The sequence below is a fragment of the Podarcis cretensis genome (genome assembly GCF_951804945.1).
Source record: "Podarcis cretensis genome assembly, chromosome: 3".
In the NCBI taxonomy this organism is placed as follows: domain Eukaryota; kingdom Metazoa; phylum Chordata; class Lepidosauria; order Squamata; family Lacertidae; genus Podarcis; species Podarcis cretensis.
In genome coordinates, this window is record NC_137172.1 from 76,883,607 (window position 1) to 76,908,502 (window position 24,896).

The 24,896-nt window shown below is 41.2% G+C and overlaps 1 protein-coding gene across 3 annotated transcripts in view; it reads right to left on the bottom strand.

Moving 5' to 3' along the window:
• The window catches only part of GRIK2 (glutamate ionotropic receptor kainate type subunit 2), a 455,416-nt gene that overhangs the window by 7,484 nt on the left and 423,036 nt on the right, over positions 1–24,896 (bottom strand). Inside the window, exons 16-17 of one of the 3 annotated variants that reach the window (XM_079971606.1) lie at positions 14,795–15,045; positions 3,045–3,222 (exon numbers count right to left, since the gene is read on the bottom strand). In XM_079971606.1, coding sequence (XP_079827732.1) covers positions 3,045–3,222; positions 14,795–15,045 — 429 coding nt within the window. Of the gene's footprint in view, positions 1–3,044; positions 3,223–13,658; positions 14,606–14,794; positions 15,046–24,896 lie in introns of those variants that run through there. The other 2 variants (XM_079971608.1, XM_079971607.1) reach the window with 2 other exon arrangements.

Below are 24,896 nucleotides of genomic sequence, written 5' to 3' on the forward strand. Positions count from 1 at the left end.
GCAGATCAGGGAAAAGAGACGACTGCTTACACTTGCCTGAGAGCATGCAAGGGGAAACATCCCCCAACAACAGTTTGATCCTAGCTTGGATCTTTAGCTTGGATCTTTTAGATCCAAGGCCAGCACACTTCCCACTTCTCTGGTGACTGCTGAGCTAGAAAAGGCTAATATTTAAAAGAAGGGGAATGTGGTGGATCTTGACATTTGATGTGGTAGGTCTAACAGCACAAATGCAATGACTGCTACCAGGTATCGAATCCAGCATCTGTAGGGTAACATAAAGCATGTTACAATTGGTGAAGGATCATCGGTCAGACTGATGGGAGAGTTACCCATCTTGTGTTACTATTCCCTTTCACTTGTTCCTGCAACTCTGTAACCCTTGACTCCATGTCCTTCCTTCCATTCAAGCCAAGAGCGTTGGTGATTCATACAGATTAGGTGTCAAGTTTTCATTGTTTTCCCTCCCTTTGCTCAAGTTGCTGCCCAATGAACTGGATTTTCTGGCACACTGGACTGTCTGACAGACTTAGTCTTCCCTATTTGTTGCAGTGTCATGGCAGCTCTGTACACACAGCAAGGATCATGTTATTCTGTGAAGTGGTTTTTTGAACATGTAGATCTCATGCACACCTAGCTGATACACACATACAATGGTTTTTACACGTCTCTCACGCTGAGTGAACAGGGAAGTGAAGTGACTGAATGCACCACAACTGTGTGTTCCACAAGTCACTTGATAGGTTAATATCTACAGCTGGAAAAGGGGGGAGTTTCATATGGACAGACACAAATCAACAAATTTAATAATATTTGTAGTTTGTGTGTATATTTTAGAGGGCTTATACCTTATACTTCTAAATTTAAAAACTGACTTTAATCCCATTTTTGTTTCCTTGCATTATCATTATTAAATATCTATGCCTTTTTTTGCCTCCAATGATTAGTTGTGATTGGGCATTCCCACCAGTAAGTGCGCATCTCCAGTGGTGCATTTCCTTCATTTAAAATGCTTTACCAACTATATTCCACAGTGGTACCTCAGGTTAAGAACTAAATTCGTTCTGGAGGTCCGTTCTTAACCTGAAACAGTTCTGAGGTACCACTTTAGCTAATGGGGCCTCCCACTGCCGCCGCACCGCCAGCACGCAATTTCTGTTTTCATCCTGAAGCAAAGTTCTTAACCTGAGGTACTATTTCTGGGTTAGAAGATTCTGTAACCTGAAGCGTCTGTAACCCGAGGTACCACTGTATTTAATATTGCAAGTGTTAGATGCCACCTCAATGATTTCTATTGTGCCTTGTATATGATAAACGTTATTAAGATATTTGTGCATTTTGTTTATATTATAAGTAGTATTTCTAGTTCAACATTCACTTACAAAGAAAATTAACAAAACACATATCTTGCCTAATAGATATTACATGAAAGGGGGGAATCTAGCAAGGAATTCCTGTGCTTCTCTGTCCCTTGCTTTAATTCTGAATTGGCCTGCTATTATTTTCCCCCCTCTGGTTTTCTTAGAGAAACATATTCCAATTGTTTGCTCTGTTTAACATCTGTCTCCTCTTTACTTTGATGGAGTTCACACAAAATTGACTGTCAAAATCTAGTATGAATCTACAGGATTTGTTCAGAAGTTCATTACCTCCAGCCTTGCATGTCAGATATTATTTGAAGCCTTGTTAAAATTTCTTAACACAGTAATGGCAGTAATCCTGCAGCTTATAGCTGATGTTATGGGTCAATGTTCTAACATCTACCAGGACACGTCAATCAAAGTGCTTTTCATCTTCCTTCCTTCCTTTTTTTTCAAGTTGACTGGGAATAGATGTACAGTCCTGGCCTTAGCCTCCTTTCTAATCAGCTTCTACTTCCAAATACCATTTCCCCAAGGATATTTAATAGGGAGAGAGAGTTTGGAGCTGTCAGTCTAGGTCTTTAAACCCAAAGGCAGAAATGGACCCTAAGGCAATATTTAAATAGAAGATATACCATATCTGATGTGAAGCATGGAATGTAAGGAAAAACTTGGCACGTGTGAGTGCCAAAAATTAGTTTTGCTTTGTAGGATTTTGTAGGTTTGATAACTTCTGTATCTGTATCAGCTGCATTTATGTTTTAGAACACTGATGCCCATTTTCATAATGTCAGGTGATCTGACAGATAGTCTAAAGAATTTACTAAATGTGGGAAGCACTGAAAGAGCATATCTGAGAGCCAAAGAATGTGTTGTGTAGATGGACCCATCCTAAATTTCTAAACAATCAAAGACGTCACTTTCTATTCCAGCACAAACAATGAACCAAACAAATCTTAATGAGATATGGGCTGATACTCTTTGGGGCATTTCAAAAATTATACAACTATTTCACTTAAGGTTTTTCTTATCCCCTTGAAATTTGACTGTACTATGAGGCAAAGTAACTGAAAAAATTGACTACCCTCTTAATCCATATAATATTAATGGAATAAACCTCCACAACAAAATAGTTTTCCTACAGCCACAATGTTCAGGCCTGCAGATGGTTGACAACCTGGGGAAGCTGCAGTGATCCTGACCAAGAAGATGTAACAGGAGATTGATTCCTGACTAGTTCAGATAACTTTCTAGTTGTGTTTTAATGTGATTGTGGATCATTGGCTCATGACCTTCAGGGAGATATTCTAAGCTATCATTGGATATTCCAGAATGTTTTAGGACCCTTTTTCCTACACCCTGCCAAAGCTTTGCAAAGGAGAATAAGACACCACATTTCCTCCATTGGAAGATACTAGACCAATTCCTAGAGAACTATGTACATTAATTTTCTGGTCTGCCGGTTTCCAGTCTCTGTCTTTCTTTTACTAACAGTGTTATATGTGAGGAGGAAAGCTGTGGCAAGGAAACTTTGGATAAACCTGGTGTCTTCTGATGTCAACATTAGAGTGCAAGGCAGCTAAATTGATGCCATTAGTTCGTAAGGTCCTCTTACTGACTGATGTACAAGGATTTGTCACTGCTGGACAACTTTTGATCAACTGAAGACCTTAGCTGACTCACCTGTAGATCTAGGTTGGGGTTGGTGGGACTGCACTTGTGTAGTTCCATTCTTCCCCCTCAGAGAGATCTCAGAGGATGATACTGGGCAATTGCTCACCTGCCCCGTGGTCTCTCTTTCATGCGGGATTCCACAAGGTTTCATTCTGTCATCTCTCCTTTCAACATGTATGTGAGGCCACTGGGGGAAGATAATGAAACAGTTTGGGCTGTGGTGCATCAGTGGGTGGAAGACACACAGCCCATCTTTTTTTCTCTCTCTCTCTCTTGACAAAGCAGAGTGACGAGGACACTAATGCTTCCAGGGCCATACATGCAGGTCAATCCAGAAAAGATGGAGATTAGACTGAACAAGTAAAAGACGATGTGGTGGTTATGGCAGTTTTCTTAGGTTCTGGATTAAACTTTTTTTTCCCTCTCTGAAGTTCTTCCATATTCTCAAGGGTGCTCCTGGCTGCATTAATGATGGGTCGTGTATTTTCTCTCAGGAAAGTGCCAAAGTCTTTCACATTCCACAAGGGCAACCATAAAGCCATTATGAAAATATAACTAGATGCATGTGGTGGCAGAGTAATAAATAGCGGGACAGTGTAAAAAACAATTCTCTGTCTGCTTCAAGGTGCACATCTAAGAAAAGATTCCAGCTCACTCAACGGGCCATGTTTTATCCCCATTTAAAGCAAGACTGAGAGACTATGAGATACGCCTGTAAAAGTTAAAGTCTTTTGTATCTTTAGATATGTTGTGTGACTATGGTGCTACTACTAAGCTTAATATTTTGCTAATTTGGGTGAGTGATGTTGAGAAATTCATAGACATTTATGGACTGTGTTGGACAGAGGCATTCTCTTTTGAAATGTAATGCTACAATGTGCTGAGAAACATAAAAAAAATAATAATGTAAAAACCTTTCTTGGGAAATCCTACTTCACTTAAGAAGCTCTTCAGCAATATTTAGCTCTGCCTAAGCAATGCCCAGTAGAGGGGCAATTCTGAACATACGTAATTTTTTTAATGCCTGGCTCTTTCTGTGCCGCTAATGTAAACAGAGAAGCATATCTTGCGCTAGGATTAAAACCTGCTACGCTGCCTGCAAAATATTGGTATTTCACAGCATATATCAGCAGTCTATTTATGAATGCTAAATTGCAATGCTATATAAATAGGGGGTCAATATTTCTTAAATCTGTGATGGACTTTTCTCATGTATGTTATAGATTAGGCTGATAATGTAAAACAAGGAAGCTTCATAGAATCTCTCCTCATTTTGTGTTGAGAACTGACTCTTTATAAAGGCTTGATTGATAAAGAGTCACTCGGCACACCATTGGGAAAACCACGCTAAGGAACCAGGCAGGAGGACCACCCACATATGTACTACTGTATGTGCAAGAGTGACAGTAACTTATGTTTTTAACTTCGTTTGTGGTACACCTGCTAAAGCGATTGCTGTAAGACAATGTAGCACCCAATTCTGTTCTCAGAACAACAGTAAGCAACTTCTTTCTTTGCAGCTGCAGATAATGTAGTCACATCTGAGACAGGAAGCAGTACATTAAGCTGAAGTGAGTCCCCAGGAGGTTTAAAAGAATACAATTTGGTTTATTTATCAGACACTACGGAGCAAGCAGTTAGTTCAGTACTGATAGTTACAATGGGAACAATAACAATACTTGGCATTTGTATAGCTCAAAACCCTTCATGTACTATATCTCAGAAGATTTTAACAGTACCATCATGTTACAGATGGGAGAAACAGTAGCTAGCCTAAGGTTATTCATTGAGTTCATGCCTGAGAATTTAAGATTTAGAGGACTTCATGCTCTTGACTAGGAACAATGCTCTTGCTCATACATATATTGAGTGGATTTTCTGAACTGCAGTATGAAATAATTATTCTTATTCAGAAATAACTTTCCTGAAATATGAAATGAATGTGAAGCAGACTTTGCTGCATTTTTTTCTAGTTCCATTCTTCAATATCCTTTTACTAATAAGGACAAGAAACCAAAAGCTGGAACTCCCAGAATTCCAGCATGACAATGAGTACACCATGCTCCCAGAGTTTGGTCACAACATGGATTTGTATAATTGCATTATGATCTCAGTGGTTTATTTTCAATTCCTTTTCTAATGATCCCTAACATGGAATTTGCCTTTATTTCACAGCTGCCACAAACTGTGTCAACATCATCTTCATCAATCTATCTACTACAACCTTAAGGTCTCATTCCTGGTCAGCTATCACCAGTTCAGACTTCACAAGCGTAAGTGAAATTAGGATTTATCACTCCATGTGCATCACTTTACAGTTGTTTACACTGCATTTGCCATTTTACTGCCCATTCACCCAGTTTGGAGAGATCATTTTGAATAATTTGGTATTATCAGCAAACTTGATTATCCCACTGCTTACTCAATTCTAGATAAATTATGAAGAAGTTTAAAAGCACAGGTTTCAATATTAATTCTCAGGGGAACCCACTTTTTACATCTCTGCATTGGGAGAATGAACTGTTCTTTCCTTTCCTTTTCTTAACCTGTTAATGATCCATCAGAGGATCTCTCCTCTTACTCCATGACTGCTAAGCTTTCTCAAGAGTCTTTGATGAGGAACATTGTTGAAGGTTTTTGGAAGTCCAAGTACAATGTCACCAGGCTCACCTCTATCTAGATGCTTGTTGATACTCTCAAAGATCTCTGAAAGGTTAATGAAACATGACTTACCATTGAAGAAGCCATTCTGGTTCTGCTTCAGCAAGACCTTTTATATGCTTCCTAATTCTATCTTTGAAAATGCTTTTTGTCAATTTTCCAGGAACAAATTTAAGCTAGCTGGCCTCTAATTTGCTAGATTCCATCTGTATCCCTCTTTTTAAATTGCTTTATGTTGGTCACTTTCTAATCTTTTGGTATGGAAGCTGATCTTAGAGCCATATTTACATTTTTTTTTTGGTAGCATTAATATACTACATCACCCTTTTGTCTGACAGGGACTCAAGGCAATTTACCATTTGAGTTCTTAAAGCGCTCTCAAATGGATACCAACTTGGACTTGGTGATTTTTCAAGTTTTAATTTGTCAGCAAGGCCTAGAACTTTGCCTTTAGTACCATCTGTTTGCTCAGCTTCTCAGACCCGCCCCCTTCCTGTGTAAGTTAATTTGGGCCTTGGGATCTGCTCTCTATATTTTGCTGTATGTTTTTAACATGCTACTCAATGGGCACAGAAAGCAGATCATCTCTTCTTTCCCCAGGACAGTTCAAGCTAGGTGTCCAAATGTGAACTTCTGCCTGGGTAAATCTATATTACATGAATAAAAGGTTATTATAGCCTAGTCTCGTACTAACCCTCACTTGCCCACATGTAGCAAGAAAGAATTACTCTGAGGCAACCAAGCTGAGAAGCATTTGTAATTGGGATTTAGAATTTTTAAAATCTCCTTCTGGCTGCCCAGTGTGCCACTGCCTAACATAGATATGGCTACAAACAGGAATGAGGGGGGAAATTCAGTTCAGTTTGCATCTTAGTGTAAACTTAATTTGCAATTCCCCAAACAGTATGCCAACAGAGACTCGCCTATCCTTTGAAATTTGCACTTCTTCAAATTTGTTGATGCAGTTCATCAACCAAAAAGTAAATGTGTATTTTAGGGGAAAGTGTGTGTAAAAATGCATATATTATTGAAAAAAAGGTGCAAAAATGCATTATACTAGGGTACATGGCTTGCCCAAATGTGTGTTTTACCCAAAACTGCATACAAATATATGTATATTCTGAGAAATAGGTACTGAAATTTTTTGAGCACCTATTTAATTTTTGTTGGTAAAATAAGAAGCTGAGAGAAACCAGAACTGACATACCTGTCTATCCTTATATGTGACTTAGCAGGCTAGATAGTAAAAATAAATAAATCTGTGGGTTAGTAGGTTTTGTGGTCTTTTTTAATGCTGAGAAAGCATGATTTCAATATTTGAAAAGCAGATTGCAGGGTGGGGTTGAACTGCTACACTAGTTAGGAAACTAGGCTGCTACTGCTTACTGGGAGGAAGAGGATAACAGGGAGATCAGGGCAGTGCAAATACACTGATAGGAATGCTGGATTGGCTCCACGGGTGCTGAGCTCCTCCCTGTTGATTTGCTGCTCCTCCTCTCATTCCTGGTAAGCAACAGTGATCCACCTGCCTGGATGCTAGCACCTGACAAACCAAACCACTGCTGATATTAAGCCTGATATCTTACCTATTATTGTGCTTTTATTGTGTCCTTCTTCAAGGTGCTCAAAGCATTGGGCATGTTTCCCTTGCAAAGTAGCCTTGACTATTAGAGAATGTCTAACCCAAGGTAAGGGACGCGGGTGGTGCTGTGGTCTAAACCACAGAGCCTAGGGCTTGCCGATCGGAAGGTCAGCGGTTCAAATCCCTGCAATGGGGTGAGCTCCCATTGTTCGGTCCCAGCTCCTACCAACCTAGCAGTTTGAAAGCACGTCAAAGTGCAAGTAGATAAATAGGTACCACTCCGGTGAGAAGGTAAACGGTGTTTCCGTGCACTGCTCTGGTTCACCAGAAACAGCTGCTACATGACCCGGAAGCTATCTGCGGACAAACGCCGGCTCCCTCAGCCAGTAAAGCAAGATGAGCGCCGCAACCCCAGAGTCATCTGCGACTGGACTTAGCAGTCAGGGGTCCCTTTAGGTAACCCCAAGGTAACCCCTTCATTTCATGGCTGTGTAGAAATTTGAGCACCGCTCTCCTTGTCAAACACACAGCACCACACAGGCTCTCTGTGTTAAAAGTATGGCATCCACTTCTTTGTCATGCAGTTGTATGTGCGCTATGTAGGCGTTAATCCACACCACATCAAATCAGTTATATTAACAATAAACAGATTGGAAATTGTTTAACGTGGGTTTGGTTTCTCAAATTGCTTAGTCAATGGCCTCTAAGTGCCAACATAATGTTACAACCAAGGAACGGGTTGTTTGCTAACAGAAGCAATTATAAAATGCAAATGGCTCTGCACTTATTGCCAAGGTTGTCTTAGAAAACAAATGTCTGCTTAATAACGTGTCTCCAAGAAGATTACATAATTATGTGTTTGCATTATAAATGATAAGGCAAGAAGAAAATGCTGGGCTTTTTTTCCTCTATATACTGTATTTGCACTTGTTTGTCATCATGCTGACAAATGTATGTGTGGTAGGAGCAAGTGAGCAGGCAGACAGGTGGCCCAAGCAGGCCTTCCTACTCTCCCCCTGTCACTGCCACCAAACTACCACCACCAAAAGGAAGCCTGCAGATGCAGACTTCTTCCTGGCCGTGGTGTGGCAGGTGTAATGATACAGGAAGCATCTGGAGGAACACAGCGATAAAAGGGAGGTTGTGGGGGAGCTGCAAGGATCTGGGCAACTGTGCATAGGGGAAGGATGTTGGGTGAGATCTAAAGGGAGGTGAGTAGCAATGGGGTGGGATTGGGGGTAGGCAGACTGGCAAGGAATGCAAAGAGGAGGAGTAGCCTCTTGTTGTTTTTAAAGGGGGGAATGAACTAGGACATAGGCTTGGATCTGAAGTTGCTTCCAGTTGTGCAATGAGGGTTGCTGGTCTGCTCCTCCAGTCAGAGGTGCACAGTACAGCACAAAGGAAGCCACCCACCTTGACTTCCAGTACAGATAAGAAATCAAACACCCAATTAAGAAATTCCCATTTGACATTTCATGGTTATTCATTCTCCTCTTTTCTTGCATGTTCTGCTTCAACTCAAACCATTCATTTGCCAGGTTGATTTTCATTCTGTCAACCCATAGCTTTTGTGCACAGCAAAAAAGTGACCACTTTATTCTTACCTAAACAACTATAATGTTGCAGAGTAAACAACATTTAGCACTTAAGCAGCTTTTGTTTCATGGTATATAACAAATACATTCAAGTTTTCCTCGACTGTAGAGTGCCAGCTTGGCCCCACGACGATGGGTGTCAAGTAGCTTGCATGGCCCTGACACCGTAATTTGTGGGTGCCCGGCCTCTTCATGCAGAATTCTGTGGGTGCTTGGGCACCCAGGGCCAAAGGGAGCACCTATGTCCTATGTTTGTTTTAAATCACAGTAAAATCTTCTGCTATTACTGTTCTGATGCCATTAAATGCTAGAATCCTGAACTAGAGATCTGCTAGGAAAGCAGTTTTTGTAGGGATCCCTTTCCAACAGAGTAGACTGCAGCTACATTGGCATCATAACCAGACCATATCTTTAGAAAGGCTATTCTGCTCATTTGCTTATACCTTCTTCGATCAGGGAATTTTGAGGGAAAGGTAAGGGGGTTAATTAAATCCTAAAGGTCCCACCCACTAACTCCCCCAACTTAATTTGAAAGACGCTACAGATTTCTAAAAAATAGTAACTACAAGACAAGGACATAATTCCAAGATACAGTCTGAAGGCGCACAAAGTTAGCATGTTGCTGGAGTTAAGTAGGTCTGGTCAGTGCATGGATATGTGACTGCCTGGGCTCCACGTGTTTTTCCCCTGGGTATCATGATAGAAAAGATAAATGTTCAAAAATAATAATAAATAAGGAACTTTAGCCCCCCTGTAATTCAAGCACTGATCAAGGGAAAGCAAGCTTGTTTTGAGTACAACTTATATCAGAATTCAGTATTTATCTGCAAAACGTTTGATACCTTCAGATCTGAGTGTTTACACTGATCTCCCAGTGAAATAAGACCCTGCTGAAACTTTTCAAACAACCAACCTAGAAACTATGTCACAGGTTGGCAGGTTCTCTCTGATCAAGTTAGGCTTGTCTTTTCTTTTTTAAAAAAGCATTAAAATAGACATTCCTTGCTGTCTAAAGAAAGCTGTTGTCTAAAGTGTTCATACTGATGTTTGACTGCGCTTCTCACCCCAAATATTTTCCCCCATGATTTTCCTTCACTCAATAAAACCTGATGCAATAAATAAAAATATAACAATTGAGCTGTCACTTATTCAATCTTTTATCATGCATATGTGGGCATGTTTTGTTTACTTCCTGAGCCAGACTATTTGCCTACAACTTCTCATTAATGATGTTTTGTAATGGTATAGCAGAGCACAAAAAGTATCCTATAGATTGCTGGTATGGTCCTCTGTGCCAGCACATAAGACTCTCCAGAACAGAATAAAGTGACAGAGGACTATAGATAGATAGATATTTTAGAGCACACAACAATACAAGCTCCAGATCGGGGGGAAAGTAAATTCATGTCATATCCTTCATAAGATTACTGACTTGTTTGAAATATGCAGCTGCATATCATGTCATATTTGGCAAACATATTGGCATTGCTGCCATACAATAATCATGATTTAAAGGAAAGGAGGTATTCCACAAGCTAATCACAATAATCTCATCAATGGCAACAACACTTGCACATCTTACACCTGTAGTGGCCAATACTAGTACAAATCAGAAACCTATGGTAGCCTGTGGTAGCATGAATTGAATGTAGTACCAACTGAAGTAGGCTGTTAAAGGCCTTTGTGAAAATGCAAAATAGCTTTCCTATTGTTGGTTCCTTTGGCCACCAGTAAGTGCAAGGACCCTCTCTTTCCATGTTCCTCAGCTACCCTTCCGATGGTAGCAAAAAATATTAGGATGCACTGGAGGTTGGAGAACTGCAAACACTGGTGACATGTTTGCATGTTTCCTAGGCTTAATTCATGCATCCACTTGCAAAATGACAAGTTGTTATATTTCTGATTAAATCAAACCCAGTCAACCTGCATCTTCAAGGGAAAAGTTTATAGATGCATAAAACCTGACTTGTAGTGATGACTGTTTCACTCACATGATAAGCCCACTGAGAACTAATGTTACATTGTTAGGCAAAAATCTTGAGAATCAAGAAAGGGTCAGTGAAGTGGTAGATGCAAAATATTAACATCTACAACTCAATTCATAATTCCTGTCGTTGAAACTGACTCCACATGGTGACCAAGACAGGGAAATATTTGTGTGTACTGGCTTGTCAAATGGATATGCTTTCAGAATATTGTTTGATAAATCTAATGGGGTGTCCATAGCACTGTCTAGTCCTGTCGTATTGGATGAGTTTCAGTTACTAAGGCTCGAGGATGGGGACAAGATGTTTGGATCAGTCAAGGTGGACCCTTACCCCTCTTGTTTTCCTCACTTACTGGGGCCTGGGAAGGTCATGGACCTCCCAGTGGAACCTCGTGGAAACATGATGCAGTTTCTGGATAGTCTTCAAGCCCTATGTAGAGAACACTACAGTATCAAGTAATAATTATGCCCTGGAAGCTGATCTGTATGACGAGCCAACACACATAATATTTAAGCCACCACAAGGAGCCAGCTTTGATCTATCATCATTGGCTGCCACTGTGTGAGAAGCAGTCCGTGCCTTCAAGTACTCAGACATGATCAAAGCACACTCTCCATTGATGAAATGACAAGGCTGAAATGGATATGCCACGTGTCACTCATGGAATTTGAATAAAGTGGGAAGCCAATATTGTCCAGGTAGAATTCCCCATTCTCTCAACCACATGCTCACGCCACTAATCTCCATACAGAATAATTCAAACATCCACATCTGGGTGTCACGAAAACAGAGGGAAGAATTCACCAAGGTGCCTAATATCAGACGTGCTCAAACAATTCAAGGGAAATTTTAGTACAATGTCTGAACTGATTTGTAAGATTACACCACTGCAAGAGGCTGAAATTTTCCAACTTTGTATACTTTTCTGGATGCACCCAGAAGTCATCCTGTTCACAAAATGTTTCAGTGTCAAGTAAGATGCATCTAAGCCATTTAAAATGCAATTTCATTAGGAGTACAAAACTCACAATAAAAATGATCCAACTTTATATATAAATTAAAGTTTGTTTTTCTTAAAAAAAGAATACAGACCAACTGATACAAAACATGCTGCTACTCATATCTGACACATTCATTTTTCTTTTAAAAATGGATAAAGCCATTGTGATGTACATCAATTATTTAAAATGAGCAGTCATTTTCTAAAATAAGAAATTGGTCTCAGTGATTAAAAGGAAAGCTGCAAAATTAGCTTGACAGAATTAATCATCCTACATGATTAGAGAGGAGCTGAAATTTTACTTAATAAATTCTTACTAAAGCACAGTTTAATGAAACACATACATGTTCAAATAATCCATAAGGAACTTGTGACCTCACCAAATCTTAAGGTTTAACATCAAAAATTCCTCTAACAATACATTATATTTTTAAAAATAAGATATGTATTAATGCTGAAAGTAAATTGGGCTGGATCCTATGCACATTTACTTGTGCCAGTGAAATAAGCAGGGTTACGTCACAAATAAATGTGGTCAGGATAGAGGTTATTCTATGGGTGCTTCCAGATTCGGACCTTACATCATGAACAGGTTGCTCAGATTCATTTGTGTCTGTCTGGCATGGAATCATATAGAGTTGGAAGGGACCCTACCATGCAGGAATATGCAGCTGTCCCATACAAGGCTCAAACCTGCAACCCTTATGTTATCAGCACCATGCTGTAACCAAGACAGCTTCCACACATTCTCATTTTTACAGTCATAGATATGTATTGTTAGCCTGCTACTTGCCATCCAGACCAGTGAGTGGAGTTTAATAGAATGTATCTGGAGGTATCCCCTCTCCCCTAAGTACCTCCTCTCCCTTGCCTTGTTATTCCTGTTCCGGGCATTCACAGATATATTTGTATTGTGTGCATGCACCTTAACAAAAAAATCCAGGAAGTGTGCAAGAATAAATGTTACCAGCCTTATTTATCATGCTTCACAATGAGGAAGGTGAGGAGGTTTTTTGGGGGGAAGGGATTAATAATAATAATACTGTTTTACCTGACCAAGTCTTACACAAAAGTGTTAAGAGGTTTTGAAAATGTCCTCTGCATTATATAATTATTGCTAATTATTATTAATTAGTATTAATAATTTATTATTCTCATTCCAATGTATTATTATCATCACCCCAATGTATGCTGCATGATGACAGTCTCTGAGGTAATTCATCTACATGTACTGTGTGAAGACCTTGACCTAACAGCTTTTCCTAATGGTTATTGAAATTCAAGCATGCCTTCCCCATGTGGTAATGAGTGGAGCAAGGGACACTTGATTCATTTGGATTGTTGGAAACAACATATTGTGCATTAAATACCACCCATTGAAACAACCCCACCCATGTGATAAATAACCTCCTCCCCTCAAAAAATAATACTACAGTGGTACCTTGGTTCTCGAACTTAATTCGTTCCGGAAGTCCGTTTGATTTCCGAAATGTTTGAAAACTAAGGCACGGCTTCTGATTGGTGCAGGTGCCCCGGAAACAATAGACGACAGCCACTTCAGATGTTCGGCTTCCAAAAAAAGTTTGAAAACCGGAACACTTCCAGGTTTTCAGTGTTTGGAATCCTAGGCGTTTGGGAACCAAGGCGTTTGAGAACCAAATGGTAATCAGCTCCCAAAACAGCCTTGACTTCTTGGTAGTGGGGCCATCTTCCTTCGGATGTCAAAGAGAAATAACTACATAGCTTTTAGAAGACATCTGAAGGCAGCCCTGTATTGGGAAGTTCGTAAGGCAGCCAGATGGGCGGGGTATTATTATTATTATTATTTGCTTATATCAAATTATTTTTACTTATTAGATTTTCTGTGGGAAGAAGACTTCTGAATCAAATGTAAGGCAAAAAAACCATAGGGTGGGTTGGCATTCTGATGTCATGGTCTGGATTCTACAAAAAAAAACCTTGCATGCATGAGCAACACTGATTTCACAATAAATTGCCATCTGGAAGCACCCTATATCAGTGCAAATTCAGAAGTCCCAAAACTATTAAAAATAGTTATGTATATTATCCATAGCATCTGAAAAAGGGGCAAAAATCTAAACACGTACAGTTCTTGGATTTACTACCAATTTGAATAAAAGTAATAGTTTTAAAAATGGGAATGTAAGGAAGTCACAAGCTCCTCAATTATGCATGACATATTTTATCCAAGTGGTAAAAATGTATATTCAAAGTAAGGCATAAAAACAGATGACATAATTTAGCTCAGAGTTATATATTACATATATGCACATAAATATTATTAAAACATAAATTATATGGATGCTTATGTTTCAAAAAGTGGTCATCCATCCACTTGTCGATCCAGTATAGAGTAAGTTCAACATTCTGAGTTTTAAAACTGGAATGTGTCCGAGTTACAAGGTATAAAATCATAATCAGTAGTAAATCCTTCATATATTGATCTAAATGCTTTTCCAGATGCTACCACCATTAGTTTGAAGAGTAAACATCTTCCAGAAAGGACATATAGAAAGAATTTTTCTAGACTTCTGACTTTGGACTGAAAGCAGGTTGTGCCACTTAAAACCCAGATCTATCTGTAGAAGGTTAATTGTTTCCCATTACAGATTTCGCTTTCTTCTTCATCCATAAAATTAACTGCAGTGAACTTCCAGGAGCAAAAAGGTGTCTTTTTTCAAGCTTGAATAAGAGGAGAAATAGTCACTTGTCCTGAAAGCTGGCTACAATTAAAAATATTGAAGACAAATTAAAAGTTGTATAAAGATGACAGCTCCAGTGCTCATTCACTACGAACTTCAATGACGTGTGCTAGACTATTAAAGACATCAGAATGGCTTTTCAGTTGGTTGCCCAGAGGGCTACGAGTATATCATCATGGTAGAATTAATGGCGAAAAGGACAATATTTACCTTTTCCAACTGGGCATTTTTTTTGGATTTGTACAAAAACTCCCCCACTGCCACAAAGACGGAGAGAACCAATCCTGCTGCCAATACGATGAAGATGCCACCAATGTTTTGTACTCCAAGGGCACTTGCATCCTTGCTCTCCTCTTCCGGGCAACCATTGCCACGCCACCACTTCTCCTTCATCATGTGGAGCTTGCCTTCTTCTTGCAGGTGGAGAATTGCGATGGTTATTTTGTCTCTGTAGGGGGACCCTGCAAGAGGGAACACACCGGTTAATGAGTCACACTCGCAAAGGCTTCATCCTGTTTCATAGTTATAAGTGGGGCCCTCTGAAAAAATGTTTCAACAACAACAATAACAATAATACATTATTTATACCCTGCCCATCTGGCTGGGTTTCCCCAGCCACTCTGGTCGGCTTCCAACAAAACATTAAAATACAATAATTCATCAGATATTAAAAGCTTCCCTAAACAGGGCTGCCTTCAGATGTCTTCTAAAAGTCAGATAGTTGTTAATTTCTTTGACATCTGATGGCAGGATGTTCCACAGGGCAGGCACCACTCTATTTCACCCCCATCCCCTAAAAAACCCTCCACAGTCAGCACTCAGTCACCACTGAGTATGGTTGGTCCTTGTTCTGTTGTGAGGGTTTAAGGGGCAAGTGGGATAGGATGGACACAATAATGCCCAATACCAGCTGCAGTAAATCTTGAATTTCTGCACTGGTTTCTATAAGCAACTCTCACTTGCGTACTGAGGCCACGTGACCAGCCTGCTCCCTAAAGTGCAAATAACTAGACAACACATGGCGTATTGGTTTTGGGATCAAAGGCAGGGGGAGAGAATGGCTAATGGCCATGCAGGCCGGGCATTTAAACTTCCCCTGGGCATGGCACCGAGGGATGCAATTGGTCAGCTGTTCCTGCACCCAGGGGAATGCCCACTAACACCTGCTGCCATTGGCCCAGTTGTGGCAGGAAGGCGATCCGGCCTGCAAAAGACTTGGTTTACCAGGGGGGCCTGGGGCCCGCCCACAAAGCCCCCCACTGAATAATGGACGGACGAACTTCCATATCTGGGGACATTTAAAGAAAGTTCACAGTTTGAACTAGGAAATGGCCTATTTAGACACTGAGATTTTATCATTCCCCTTTTTTATATTTATGTGCCTCTCCCTCCTCCTATCCCAGATAAAACCTTTCCATTTCTATACGGTTTCCCATTTCTGCCCCCTCTCAAATGTGAATCCGTATTTTGTGGCCGATGGGCCACAAAATTTGGCTGTGGCTCTCTCTCACACACACATTCCCTTTAATCTGCTGAAAACTCTCTCATGCATGGGTGTTGTTTTGGCTACATAAATGTGACCAATTCAAGACTTGAGTATATAGATTTGAAACTTGCCTACGTAATACTTGCATTTTCATATAAATATTGCTACCCACTGTTTCTTTCACTTCTTGACATGCGATATATCATAGGAATGGCATTCTTTGCCAATAAACTTGTAGGAGAACAGGTCTTAGAAACTCTAATCTGGAGCCTCAAGCACCCAGTAATGTGTGAAAAGCATGTCATCACTCTAAACTTCTCCCAATCTGACACTGTCGTCTGTCCTCCCCACCCCCTTTCCATAGAGACACTGCACTTTCTCAATTGGATTTTTCCTTGATTTGTTCTTTCTCACAGTGCAGTATGAGGAATTTGGGCTGGCTTAAGGCATTTTGCTGCCTGAGACACAGAGAAGAGGGGATCTCCCACTATTTCATGTATAGAAGGTGACCAGACTGCTGGCTGGATCTTATTTCAAATAGCACCCTTCACTGAAATAAGGAGGGCAGGCTAGCTTAGGGGGCACGGAGCTGGCTGCACAGCACACACAGCTAAGTCCACTCACAACCTGCTGCCTTGCTCTGCCTAATAGGAACACAGGTGTTCCCTGTGTAGTTGTGTAGGTGTATGCCCAAAGGCTTTTTAAATTGTGGCCTCTGCAATTCTATCAGCAAAGAGCGTTCTGCTACCTCAAGTCAGCGTGCAATGCCAATCTTCCACCCCACCTCTTCCCATCTGACTAGTCTTGAAAGACCATTTATTATGTAGAGGGTTTGTTCTTAATTTTAATGAGATATTGTTGTTGAGGGCTTTTGGGCAGCAGTGCCCTGAGAGTCGGCATTTTTACAAATTATATGAATTAATAATGTGAGCAAAGAAGGGTTTTATTTTTGGCAGAGCGTAATCACTGACATAAGCACTTTTCATGCTGAGACTTTGGATGGAAGCAGCAATATTTGCTTAAAAACCCGTCATGTGACAGCAGGGCAGCAAGTATGCAGAGAGGTGGTCATCAACAGGCTCTAGTCACTCTGTAAAACCCAGCACTACCTATTCTCTATAACCATTCAGGAACCCAGAGCACTTGTAACATTGTAAATGGAAGCTAAAGGTGGCTGTCTAGGGAGGCATAGGCAAACTCAACCCTCCAGATGTTTTGGGACTACAACTCCTATCATCCCTGACAACTGGTCCTGTTAGCTAGGGATGATGGGAGTTGTAGTCCCAAAACATCTGGAGGGCCGAGTTTGCCTATGCCTGGTCTAGGGGTTACAACTGCTACACGGATTCATGTTTTGTCCCATGTTTAGGGAGAAAATGTGAAGTTCTACACTTAGGCAGGAAGAACCAGCTACACAAATATGACATGGGAGATACCTGGCTTTCCAGTAGCACATGGGAAAAGGATCTAGGGGTCTTAGTAGATCACAAGTTTAGCCTGAGTCAACAGTGTGGTTCAGCACTTTGGGTTCAGTCAAGCAACAAATCTACTTAACAGTTACCTCACGCAGCCCACCTTTTACCAGCTTCTCTACAAGAATATCATGGGGGCCCTTGTCCAAAGCCTTACTGAAATCAAGATACACTACATCCACAGCATTCCCCTGACCCACCAGGCTTGTAACTCCTTCAGAAAAGAAACAAGATTCATCTAGCAAGTCTTGTTTTTGAGAAACTCACCACCCTGAAGCCAACACCAATTAATTAGATCATATACACCTTAATCCAAAAATTATTCTAAGAGCCGCTGAGATGAGTTAGTAACTAGTAACATTTAGCGCAAACCTAGCATAACTGGCACACTCATGCCCATAGTAAGATCTAATGCCAAGCCATCTCTTCCCACGCATGAACATGTGGTACTTTGACATAATCCCAGTATATACATCAATATCTTTTCTAACTAGCTGCATCTCTCTAAGGATTCTTGCATATGTTTTTTTGAAGGTCTTCTAAGAACAATCTGCTGAATTAGGCCAATGGCCTGTCTAATTCAGCAACCTTTGAAGAGTTTGGATTTGATATCCCGCCTTTCACTCCCTTTAAGGAGTCTCAAAGCGGCTCACATTCTCCTTTCCCTTCCTCCCCCACAACAAACACTCTGTGAGGTGAGTGGGGCTGAGAGACTTCGAGGAAGTGTGACTGGCCCAAGGTCACCCAGCAGCTGCATGTGGAGGAGCGGAGACGCGAACCCGGTTCCCCAGATTACGAGACTACCACTCTTAACCACTACACCACACTGGCTCTCATAGTAGCCATCCACACGCCTGTGGAAAGCCTGCAAGGAGGACATGAGCCCTCAAGAAGGACATGAGCACTCTGTCCACTTGCAATTTCAGCAAGTGGTATTCAGAGGCATACTCCTGCTTTAACTCTGAGAGACTAAGGATTGAACTCTGGACCTTTTACCAGCTATGAGCTTGGAGAAGGACGCAGTACAAGGACATTTCTATTAGATTTTGTAGGGGTAGGGAACAGATGTTTTTACCCCCATCCGAACAACAGGTAAAAGGTATAAGATCTATGCTCTGCCCACAGGCTTTTCAGGCACAAAATCACATTTCTCGAATCACACACGTACACAAAGCATTATCCAGTGATAGGCAGTAGATACTAACAGAAGCCCCTTATTAGAATTATTTGCAAGGGTTAGCAGTTTTTCCATGGATAATATTTGAAAGATCTTGCAGAAACATTTCTAGAAATAATCTAGTAATGCAACAACATGGAAAGATTTGCAATGCCATCAAATTTTCCCTAAAGTGAAAAACAAATTAAACTAGGATAGATATAACTTGGAGTTATAAGACTAGTGAAATGTTTTAGGGAGGTTTTTGCACATATCTAATGAGAGATATACCTACTGATGTATAACTAAGTGTCTCTTTCCTGCTCTGCATTTACTGATCTATTTTTAGGCATGTTCATGCTGATAGAAAACATGTTTTCTGTGTTTGCAAAAGTCAAAGCACACGTGATAAATAAGAATCAAAATGATGATAATCATGTAATTAGAGTCTAGCTAGCCAAGATTCTGACACAGAAGAACCAAATGGACCAGGAAGACCAGTGTGCAAACCTTGGGATGTGCGGGATCTAGACCCATGCTCTGACCCAGAGTCAGACAGGAACCCTGCCAGCCAAGTGCCTCTTGAGCAGGAGCTCCAGAATCTGGGACTCCCAGAGACAACACCCTAAGTCTGAAAGACGGCATTACACCATAAGTCTTATGCTTTCTGTTCCTGGTGCCTTTTCACCAGCACTGGCAGTACTTAAGATGGGTGGTAGAGAGGCAATGGCGCCAGAGGGCATGTTGCAACTAAATTGTTGCATGTGCAGAATGAGATTTGCTTGTACAATAGAACTGGCTTCCCCCCTCATTCACCCATGTGCCCCACATCCTAAATCTGCTCTGGAGGATGGGGGGAAACCCAACAGCAGGTTGGGGAGCATGTGGAGGGAGGAGGTGGGAGAGAGGAAAGGCCTGTTATGCAAGCAAACCTCATTACTCACATAAATACCCCACTTACAGCTATGCTGAAGTCCACCTAGAAGCTCTAGGCCACATGATTATTCCTTCCAAGTTATCCATGAATGGAGCAGAGCCTGGAAGGATTAGTTTGGTTCATGATGGAGTAGGTCTCAGTTGAGGTCCAGACCTCAGCCTCTTCAGGCATTCCTTTCACCACGGAGTTAAGACTGCAGGGGGAAGCAAGTGGCAGTGAGAGCACTAACCTTGCTTCCTTTCAGTAGTTCAAAGGGAACTGATGCAAGGCCACTAAAGGCTCTTGTGCCCTTTCATACCTTGGAAAAAGCATGAAGGCACAAACAGGGGATTGGGGTGGGGAAGGGAATTAAGTTTGGCTTTCAATGTAAACCGACCTAATTTGTGCTTCCTGAAACAGTAAGTAAACTGAAGCACTGAAATTCACACTACTCTCAATTTTGTGATGCAATTTTCCAACCAAATAATGTGTATAGAAACAGGTATAATAGCGGAAAGCATGCACAAATGTGTATTTGTTAAAATAACGTACAAAAGTGCATTATATTAGTGGAAATGGCATAAAGAAAAACATGGCTATTAGGTGAAGATCATACTAAATGCTGACAAATTTTCCCAAGGGCAGTTTTTTGTTTTTGTTTCTTAAAAAAAAATGCAAACTGATAAGGGGATCTGAACTTTAGATTTTAAAAATGGGAAATTGAAATTGAAAGATTTCCCTATCTGGGTGACACAAGGAGCCCATGGGGTAGTGTAGATACACACACACACAGACTCGCTGCAGAGAATCGTCTTCCAACTCGAAGACACCAAAGAAAAGATGCGCTAATCTTTGCTTCATATTCCAGGGCTCTTGTTGTCTACCTGGAAATGTCCAAGGCAACTTGAGCCTCACTTTATTCACTTAAGACACATGTTGTACCCTGTGGACACCCACTTGTGCCCAAATCCAGAATGTTGTTCTGTGTAGAGAACACTACAGACCACAGGAGTTGGGAGTTATCCCTATTTGCATCGCTTCTTCTGGAGTTTGTTTTTCTTTGGAGGAATGGGAGATTATAGATGCACAGACATAACTCCCCACAAGGTTCATTTTCTGCTTCAGATTTGCTCCTCTGAAAGCTGCTTTTCCGTGACAGAAGCAGCTGCTCAGGTTTTGTCACACACACATTTAGTAATAAATATTAGGTCTAAAAGGTAAAACTGTGTTTTCCCATTGTGGTCCCCCTGGATCAGTGCAACTTTCCCCTTTTCACCAATAGATAGCAATATATTATGCTGAAAGCCATTACTCTAATATATAAATACAATACAGACATTAAATATTCATTTAATCTTAATTATAATAGCTCAACATTCCCCATAGATATTTCTGACAATGTGTGTTATCCTAGATTTAATTAAGGTGCTTGGGGAACAGAAACAGGATCCTAAAGGGAGACCAAAGAGCACATTTATAACACCTCTTATCATTATTATAAATTTCAGGCCAAGGGAATGAGCTATTGGGAATGCATAAATGATGCATAATATAAAGCTGAAGGAATCCGCAAAACCTACGTTTCCATTTTCTTCTACTTACACCCTGTCCCCATCCCTTTTCGGTCCTGGGGGGGACTGTAGCAAATTTTCATAAAACTGATTTGAAAGCAGCGGAAAGGAAATGTAATTGCAGTAATGCTGTTGCTTAAACTACTGGGAACACTGTAGCTTTGTGAAAATATGCACACAAAGCACCTGGGAGCATAATTTTGTTGCATTTGGGAAGAGAGAGCCGCTAAACATCTGTACCGTTTTTTATTTTAGCACACAGGCTGCAAGCCAGTCTGCCATCATAGGCAACGCATAAAGGCTCAAATCATTCATAGTCTGGCTCATAGCCACCAGAATATTTTGCTAAATGGGTATCTGTTTGGTTACTTACGATGCACTCATTTGGATAAAGCCGTTTTCTCTTTTAAAATAGGATTAAGTAATACTGCGGGGGGCTCAAGCATGCTCTCACTCCTTACCACACATCTGAGAGCAATTCAGCCTGTATCAACCAATCCTGCCAAATCACATCATTCTTTAAACAGTGCTTGGTGTTGAAGCTCATCTGCATGGTGGGTATGCAAAACCAAATTATGCAGCATATGTAATACATACTATGCTGATTTCATGAAACACTTGGCATTCTTCCAAGTGACAGAAAACATATTTGCTCCGCAGCTTTCTGCAAATACCTCTTCTGTGTGTGGCAATGGATAGCTGTTAGTCACAAAGGTTTAATTCAACTCTCTGAAATCCACCCAAAGGCGAATGCTTCCATTATTTGCTATGATTATAGAGGAAACCAGTTCTGATGAGTCACTCTCTTCCAAAGTGTCTTTTTGTGTACTAAGTTCTTAAGCTCCTCTAATACAGTGGTCCTGGACTCTGACTGGAAATAGTCACTTCTTTAATAATAGGTGTCATGTCATGTCTCACTTTAACTTCATAGACTGACAAATCAATGTGTGCAGCAAAGTTTCTTCTTAAAATGGTACTTAGTCACAACTGAAACTGGTGTTTGAAGTGCTGTAGTGATTAGCTGAGGGCAAGCTATCTGCCCATATACTACTCCTGAAGATGAATCCAAAAAAATATAAAAGTGTTTCCATTATAGGAGTGCTTTTGCAAATGCAGGTACAGAAAATACATGTATACCAAAACAAAAGTCACATTTACAAGCAGATGGCCATGGACAGGGATGTCTCAATAGCTTATCAAGTACAATGTTTGCCAAGTGAGTTGCAAATGTATGAAGCAATACACGTAGATTGAAAATAATAGGATGGAGATTGCTGAGTCCAACATTTCTCCTACAGTCTGAGGATGTGGCAGAAATATTAACTGTGCATAGGTCATCCCCACCCACCCCCCTTCAGTATACGAGGAGCTGATTCTGTTCACACTCAGAACAGCAACATCTGTCACCATAATTGCATGACAGTAAATAATTATGTCTTGACTGGATTAGCTGCTCTGGCATATCTCTGTCAAATGCCCAGTCTTTCTTCAGTGATTGCACTGAGCTTAGTAATTGCAGGGCATCCTGTGTAGTTTAGTTTATGTATATCCACAATGAAACCATGTCTTCTCTTGTACTTTGTGTTTTCTGGGTCTGTGATTTTTGATACATATTCTCTTTGTAAGCATTTATGTGCCTTTTCGTTGCATTTTTCTGCAACTTGAACTGTGCCTCCTGTATCCTCATTATTTTCCCCCTCCCGGTTCTTTTTTGCAAGGCGTATAGTTTGCTCAGTAAGATAATCCCTAATCAGCTCATCTGCCATATTTCCCAGTTCACATGTAACAATTACTTTCCTCAGTGCGGCAATATGTTGCAATATTTGTTCCCTGGTTTCTCTCCACATTGACACAATTCATAGATATCGCCAACTACCACATACACTTTAAGCGCACACCCAAAACTTGAACTCTGCAGATAAACTGTGTTTGTTTTCATACCACAGACATGTATCAACTAGTGATGGAAGAATCTGTCATTTTCAGCTTCTCTTTGTTTCACATTTTTTACAATCTTAAATTCAGTTTTCTAATTATCTACAGCAATTTTCGATTTATTTATTTTTTAACCCTCATGAAAATTTAGTCTCAGTGTTTTAGTGTGAATTTCTCCTAATAAACATTTTGGCTGTAGTTTTGACTAATACAGACATTATTGCAAGTAATTTCTCCTAATGTAATACATTTAATGTTATCCTCACTGACATATATGGATTTTATGAAACAATCCCCTAATATATGCATTTTGGTACACAACTGTCTCACAAATGTGCACTGCAAAAAAAAAAAGCAAAATTTGGAGGGGTATGAATTTGAAAGGATAGCTGTATTTTGGTTCATTTTATAAAAAAGCTTTTATTAAATGTATATACTGCCCATCCTCCTAAAAGAAGCCAGGACAACAAGAATCTTTGGGTTTGAGAAGTGAGAATCAGGCAGCAAAATGCGAACAAAATCAAATTTGTCCTCACCCTTACCCTCAGCATAAGATTGCAGGAAGCAGGCTTATACTTAGTTATATTATTTGTTCCCTGCCTAGTTATGTTATTTGATTTCTTCTTGGTGCACTCTGATGTATTCAGAGACAGAAAAGTCCCTTTCACTGACAGAAAGAGTCCCACCCACTTCTTGCCCATCCTACATGATTGCCATCATGCAGGGTAGAGAACGGGGTTGTCTTTAGGGCTCATCGCCACCCAGTGGCGTAGCGTGGGGGGTGCCAGGGGTGCCAGCTGCACCGGGCGCAACTTGGGCGGGGGGTGCACTTGCACTAGCAGCTCTCTGCCCCTACTAAAATCCACGGGTTAGGGAGCCCGCGCTCGCTCGGCTTGGCGAGGAGGTCACAGAAGGGGGAGAGCAAAGCCTTCTACCGCGGGGGAGAGCAAAGCCTTCTGCCGCGGGCAAAAAAAGGAGAGGAAGCCGGTCGAGCGGGCGGGCTGGCTGGCGGGGGTCTGGCTGCGCCTGCTGCTGCCGTTGCCGCTGCTGCCGGGCTTTGACAGCTTGGCGAAGCGGAGGGAGAGGAACTTTATGGTAATTGCGGCTCTCTCTCCACTGGCCGCCTGGGTAGTGAGCCGAGCCGAGCAGGGAGTCTGGCGAGGGGGCGGGAAGAGACTTTCCCCCCTTTTTTCCACCTTGCCTGGTCAAAAAGGAGAGCGGAGTCTCCTCAGGGCGCCCTCAGGCAGGGCAGGGCAAGGCAAGCAGAGCAAGAAGGAGAGAGAGGGGAAGGGGGGGAGCAGCCAGGAAACGCCACGGTGTGGAGGGGGAATCAATTAAGGAGAGAAAGCGAAAAGCCTTGGAGAAAGGGAAAAAAGGAAAGAAAAGAGGCAGCTCCGGGAGAGCGCAGGGGAAAGAGAAGCCTCGCTGCTGCTGCTTGGGAGAGTAAATTACTGTACTTGCCTTGCCCCGGGTTAGGGGGCGCAAATTACTTTGCCTTGCCCCGGGTGCTGATAACCCACGCTACGCCGCTGTCGCCACCCAAACACCCCCATTCCTCCATTGGCAGGGTGTGTGTGTGTGTGTGTGTGTGTGTGTGTGTGTGTTGGCTATTAAGGCATTATGAACAATGTCTTAATAGCTGGGAAGTATAACCTGCACTTTAGGTCCCAGTAAGGGAAAGGAGAATTTTGTATTAAAAAAAAACGTATAGAGAATGTATTAGAGGAGAAAAGAAAGCTGGCAAATACCTAATCCCTTTATTGCAACTGCTGAAAA